At 43.1% G+C, this 6,481-nt stretch overlaps 1 protein-coding gene across 2 annotated transcripts in view; it reads right to left on the minus strand.

Moving 5' to 3' along the window:
- Window positions 1-182: 182 nt before the first annotated feature.
- The window catches only part of STX3 (syntaxin 3), a 46,297-nt gene continuing 39,998 nt past the window's right edge, over window positions 183-6,481 (minus strand). Inside the window, exon 9 of one of the 2 annotated variants that reach the window (XM_019656024.1) lies at window positions 183-1,278. In XM_019656024.1, the coding sequence (XP_019511569.1) occupies window positions 1,030-1,278 (249 nt within the window). In that variant the 3' untranslated portion in view covers window positions 183-1,029. Of the gene's footprint in view, window positions 1,279-1,903; window positions 4,301-6,481 lie in introns of those variants that run through there. The other variant, XM_019656025.1, reaches the window with a different exon arrangement.

Consider the following 6,481-nt stretch of genomic DNA (forward strand, 5'->3'; position numbering starts at 1 on the left):
GTATTAAACCATTCGCTTTGGAAAGTGGGAAGTGAATATAAAGCACACTGACTAAAATGTCAAATGTTTTAATCCCACTTTCTTAAAAAGATCTCCAGCAAAGAAGGTAATTTACTTTCAAAAATACAAATTTATCTGAACAGTTATGTGATCCTCAAAAGCTGTATACTATTTTTAATGTATTTTTAGTGAACGTCTTGTAATACAACTAATCCCCAAATTGCATTAGAATTGGAACCTTGAATTGGGGACAGTATTTGGAACACTTCCTTGTACACACATTGCTGGTCAACAGTTCAATTAGCAACATGAATCGGGTAAGAAGTGAAATGAGTGTGATAGCCTCATTTCACCTTCCTGGCCTAACATCTTCATCTTTATCACAGTTCATAGAGCATGGTATTGATGACTGAGAGAGGAGTTCAAGCACAGTGTAAACCTGTTACTTTTGGATCCATGTTTAGTTACTGACCCACAATCCTGGGGCCAACCATCTTAGAGTGAGAGGCTGTTGATAGAACTCCACTATCATCACCCATAGAGAAAGGACTTCAAGGTGTAAGTTGTAACGGGGGAGGACGGGCTGTTGTATTTTTGTGTAAGTGAATCGATCACAGCCCATTTTCCACTAATGCCTTAAAGGGTTTAAGAGTCAAATCCAAGGACTAGTCCATGAGCAGATCCCAGAGTTTCTTATAGGTAATTAAGTCAACAGATACTTGAGCCCCTGTGAGTGGCAGGCACTGCGCTAAACATGAGCACAGCAGTGAGCAAGACATGGCATGGGGCCTATTGTGAGACACGCCACTTGAAGCCTAGTGGAGCTCACGGGAAGGACGCAGACATAGGGCTGGTCAAAGGTGAGCCTCTCCAGGTTCTAACCTGAAGAACAGAAGTAACTAATGCCCCGACTGGTCAACTTACAGCAGCTACAGTAAGATCTGACGAACGGGGTGTGCTACAATATCTGCCTTTATTTCCTGAACAGGCACCTGTTATGCCTTCTTCTCAACCCTGTGGTTCATTCCTTTAAACCATCTTCCTGACCAGCTGTGTTTCTGTACCCCCAGTCCTTCTCCCCTGCCCGCCTCCCTGTTCTGTACTGTCATAAGTCTCCCTTTGCATAGCTTCGGTAGGTAGCTGATTGGTGCCCTGTGTCATAAAAGGTTTCAAAATGGAGAAAGGAGTAGCTGTTGAGGCATCTGTAGTGGAGAAGTGATGGCACCACTGAGGAGGGAGAAGGATTAAAAATGCCAGTCGAGGATCCATCTGTAAAGGCTAAAGGAGATAACAGACAAATGGAGGGGGAAAATCAAAGATTATACAGCAGGATGTTCAAGGTCACGGTTACTAATCCCTGTTCTGCAGGGGGAAGGGAGTACTCACAGGCTATGTTAATTTGTCCTGACCTTGAATATTTATATCAGATTTACTGTGTGGCCCTGTTCCAAAAAGTTCAGGGTGCTTCTAATGCAAGGACTGACTCTCCTTATGCCACTCTCAGGTGCCAAGGCCCACAGGTTGCTGCAGGAGACCAACACCCTTACACAAAGCATTCTGAACCAAGAAGCATTTGCTACCTGACCTGGGATGGAACCAAGTAGCACCTTGGTCTCCCTACCTACCACCTACAGACTCATTCTTCACTCACTTTTCTCACTATGAAACATCTCTCCTTAGTTTCCTTCAACCTTTATTCCAATACCTAATGCTACCCAGATTAGGGCACCAAGGGACAAACAATGAATGCCCTGGGGACACGAGAGCTTCGGGTCAGTGAAAGCGGGCCTGACCCTCCCCACAGATGGCTCACCTTTTTCAGGCAAATATGCCCCCAATGGTGGAAGCTAAGATGATCGCAAGGATAACACAGCAGATCATGATCATGATCTTCTTCTGCTCGTCCAGTCAAGGAAAGAAAAAGCACATGAGAAACATCACTGCAGAGCGTCCCGAAGGAAGGGAGACAAGTGGATGTGGACGGGGAAGAGGATACGCAGGAAAAGGGAGATGGATCTGGCGGCTAGATACCCAGAGTGTTAACAGGAATGTCACATCTAGGTGAGAGACTCAACATTCGATCAACAGCTATCTTGGAGGATGTTTCCTATGTTCTTCTGCCTTCTAGATACCATCACAACGCGTTCACTCCATGCCCTCCTACAGCCAGTACTCAGTGAGTGAACCAAATTCTTTTGGGGGCAGCACCTCAAATCTGGAACCTCTAATACAGTTACATTGTATTCCTTGAGAGTTAAACCACTTTCAAAAATTAAAACTTCTGATGCATCTGATCTAGCACATTTGAAAAAGATTTTAATCCCTTTCTAAAACCTAAACAAAAACCACCACACGGTGGCACCCAGTCACTGTGCTTTGCAGAGAAATAGAGCCAGAACTGTTTCACAATCAATATAAAGTCATTTATTTTTTAAATAGCAATAAAATAATCAAGTTTACATTAAAAAAATACAAATAACAACAACAAAAAAAAACTTGTATTCCAAACTATAAGCCCCAGGCCTCAATCTCTGGAGATCAAAAGCCTACAATTAGAGCTTGTCTGGCCTTGCTGCTGGAGCCAGTCCACTGTCAACTTCATAGCCAAGGGCAAGAGGGCTTCCCCGAGACTCTGTGAATGTGGGCGACGAATGGGTGTTCGTAGCTTTTGCAAAGGAAGCTAACGGGCAGTGCCTGGATTAGGGTGCTCACCCTATCCTAGAAAGCATTAAAATCAAGTGCTGAAATATAAATCAGGCAGACTGGCACACATTGGCAGGGAATCAAGAGACTCACCGCTGGGTTCACACAGTCACTGCACTTGCAAGTTGATTGGCCACTACTTCCTCCATGACGAGAATTTGGGGAGACAGGGAATCTGTCAAGCTCATTAACTTGGTAGAAGGGAGAGCTACTCAGTAGTCCCTGGTGTCCCCCACTGAATCAGCCCTGGAAACAGGACATTCCAAAGGCACAGAAATGATATCAAATTGCTGTGGACAAGCCTAGCTGAGGTGGGGGCAGGGGGCGGGGAGGGGGATGTCAAAGGTTGTCACATCTGTCTGCTAAGCAGAAGTACTTATGGAAATCAACTTAGTCCTCACTCCAAAAGATCTATGATTCTCCCAGTAGTCATCCCGAAATGGCAGGTTCCTCGATGTCATGGGAAGATCATATTTCTATGACTCATTTGCAGGTAAGCAAATGTCTCTTGCCTAAGTTTTAACCTAGCTCAATGTCATTTTTCTGAGGTTATAATATCCTCCACTTCTAGCTTCTTACTTCATGAAAGACACATACATATATGTACATCTATCTCACACATGATTATAAAAACTCAGCTGGAACACATGAAATGGGTGAATGCTCGCACCAGTCTGAAACATTTCCAGCGCCTGACACTCAAGCACCTTGTCCCTGGCCCAACTTTAAGTACCTAGTTATTTCTGGCCTCAAGGCAATGGCTTCCTATATCATTGCTCTAACAGTGGGTGACCAGTTTCCAAGACTCAGCCATAAAGATAAACATCCCATATGCTCCGCCTTCACAAATGGTAACCTCAGGTGACTGTATCATGCTGGCACCTCCTTAAGTAAACATGAGAGAATACAGCACAGACAAATATCAAAGTTGGCCACCAAGCTGAACATACTAAGAGCTTAATTTAAGGCTGAATATCAAACAAGTCTGCTTCCCATACCAAAATGACATCTGCCAATCCCTCATATTTTCAGAACATGGGGACAACAAACTGAGGACTGGGATCCTGCCAGGTAGAAAGCTCAGGTCTAAGCCTATTGTTGTCAAACCTGGAAGCATCCCTTTGCTTTGTTGAAGACCCCAATCCCCTTTAAAAAATGCATTGCAATTTCTAGAATACTCCATGAGGTAGAAAATACAGCACCTTGGGGAGGTCTCAAATAGGCTTTCCAAGGTGCGAGGCAAAATTTGACACATCAGAGGGAAGAGAAGCTGGGTTGGTTCAGACTTTCCAGGAGGGAAGGCACTTCAGAGCTGGTGGGCAGGACAAGGTTCTGAGGAAAACGCAAAGTTGTATCAGGTAGATGAGATTCCTCAGGACCAGATGGTTTGCTGGGTCAGGTCCAAGGATGGTTACAAGGAAACAGAGGAATGGGTCCCGTTCTCACTCAGGAAGGCCATTCAAGCTCTGGTCCCATCTGAAGACAAGGTGGCCACACCAGGCTGCAGAAAAATTGGACTCTAAGGGAGGCCGGGGAGGAGGAGCTGATCAGTGCACAGGATGACGGTGAAGAGCAACGTTAAGGATCAGCCACAATCCTAGAAGGTGGAGAGGAAAGGTCAGAAATACCTGGGACAAGGAGACTCATGGGGAAGTCAGCACTAAGCCCGAGAAGCCCAGTCACTAGAAAACACCTGTTGTCTCCCACATCAGCACCTTTCGAATACATGCTTCAGAAGCATTCTGGTACTCAAACCTTCTCCATTCCACCCCGCTACGCCCCGCCCCCACTTCTCTTAGAAGGCAGAAAGGCACAGTGAGGAGAATATGGAAAAGTTCAAGGGTCCTATTATGTCTACTCTGCCTATGAGCTGTGCAGACTTGAACAAATTTCTTAACTTCACTGAGCTTCAGATAGCTTTCCCATCTGAAAATGGGAATAATGTTTTGCTCTTAGAGCAGCAGCTGCCACGCAACCGGGAAGGATGAATGTAGGTTGTCCTCCTTCCCTCCTGTTAAGAGACCTCTCTCCCTCAGGTCACGTGGAGGGAGACGGGAGTCCAGACCTGAGTAACAAGCAGTCCTGACATTATAAGGACGATGGAATACACTACAGTAAGCAACTCAACAACTGCTCAGCATCTTAGCATCTTAGAGATTGGGTAATCAACTAAAAACAATCTATTAATTAGTCCCCTCATTTAAAAAAAAATGATTCATTTACATTTTAAATTCCTAGAATCAGGAATGGTGAGGGACACTATGAATCTGCAAAACATCTTTCATCCAAGGGTATGGAAAGGCATCAACTATTATACCTTTGCTCAATTTTAAGATCCTTTCCAATGAGAGGGTTAAGAGTCAGAAGAAAATTTGAACTTTGTAAGCAAAAAAAATATCAAGGATTCGAGCCCAAATGCCAGGAAAAAAAAAAAAGCCAATCAGTTAACTAATTATGACAAGTGGATCACCACATCGATGCTTATCTCTCAAGAGGAAGGTGAATGTTTAGTGCTATGATCTGACTTTCAGACTCTCTAGTCACATAGAAACAGGAAGAAGAGACCCACTGAAGCAAAATAAAGTGAAGGATCACTCTGGATATCAACATGGTGGTATGTATCAAGTCTTACAAATATTTCTATTACCTCAGTAACCCAACTTCTGTAAATGTATAATAAAGAGAAAACAGAAATGAGAAAACTAAGTTAGTCATACTGTTAGTAACAGCCAAATAAAAACAAACCTCCAATATTGGGGAAATGTTAAATAATTGAGAGTATATTCGCAGTCTTGTGTTGCAAATTAGATTTACAAAGAGATTTTAGTGATGTGGAATGATGCTTATGAGTCTGTGACTCGGTACAAAACTACAGATAACATAGTCTCAACTATGTAAAACCACGTCTGAGTGTGAACATGCCACCAAATTATCAGCAATAATACTAAAAGTTCGTTCTGTTCATCTTTTCTGTATTTTACAGGTTTTTGGAACAATACATACTATATTTTATTCAGAAAAGTAATATTTAAGAAGTCACAGACTTAACAGTTTTATGTTTTAACTAGATCATTCTTGTCATGCTATTGCCATACACATGAAACCCTGATTCAGGGATCAACTCTATTCTTACCAGATTGTAAAGAAATTGATAGCCTAAATTTTAAAGTCACTATCCTGGAAGGTTCTCTAGACTTTGTAGATGATGATAAATGGCTACCTTGTTTTACAAAGAGAAACTGCGATGTAGTCAAGAACTCTCCTAGGTCTACCATTTGCTGTGTGTTTGAACTTGGCCCTGTTACTTCATGGCTCTTTAAACTGGCGTGTCTTCATCTGTAAAATGTGGATAATAATAGCACCTATCTTATAAGGGTGTTGTGAGGATTCAATGGTACGTGTATACGGTGTTTAATACATTGTATGGCACAACTCAACATTCAAACATGTTAGCTACTGTATCATTCGTGATCCATCAAGTCAGCCACAGACAAAACCCTGCAGACCCAAGTCCCAATGCAAAGCTTCATTTACATTGAAAAGAAGACGAAAGCAAAGCCCAACATCCATGGAAGTCAGTAAGAATTCAGAAGACAAACCCCAGATCCAAAATATAGATTGTACCCAACTTAGGAGCATGCTTGCTGGGTAAGAGGAGTGAAAATGAGGTGCTCAGAATAGCCAGGAATGGTGGTGAAATGTTACCAAAGAGCAGGGACAGAATCCACAGGACAGGAACAAACAGGAGACCCAAACCATGGAGTGCAGCCAGAGCCCA

Source organism: Hipposideros armiger, unplaced genomic scaffold (assembly GCF_001890085.2).
Source record: "Hipposideros armiger isolate ML-2016 unplaced genomic scaffold, ASM189008v1 scaffold_253, whole genome shotgun sequence".
NCBI lineage: Eukaryota > Metazoa > Chordata > Mammalia > Chiroptera > Hipposideridae > Hipposideros > Hipposideros armiger.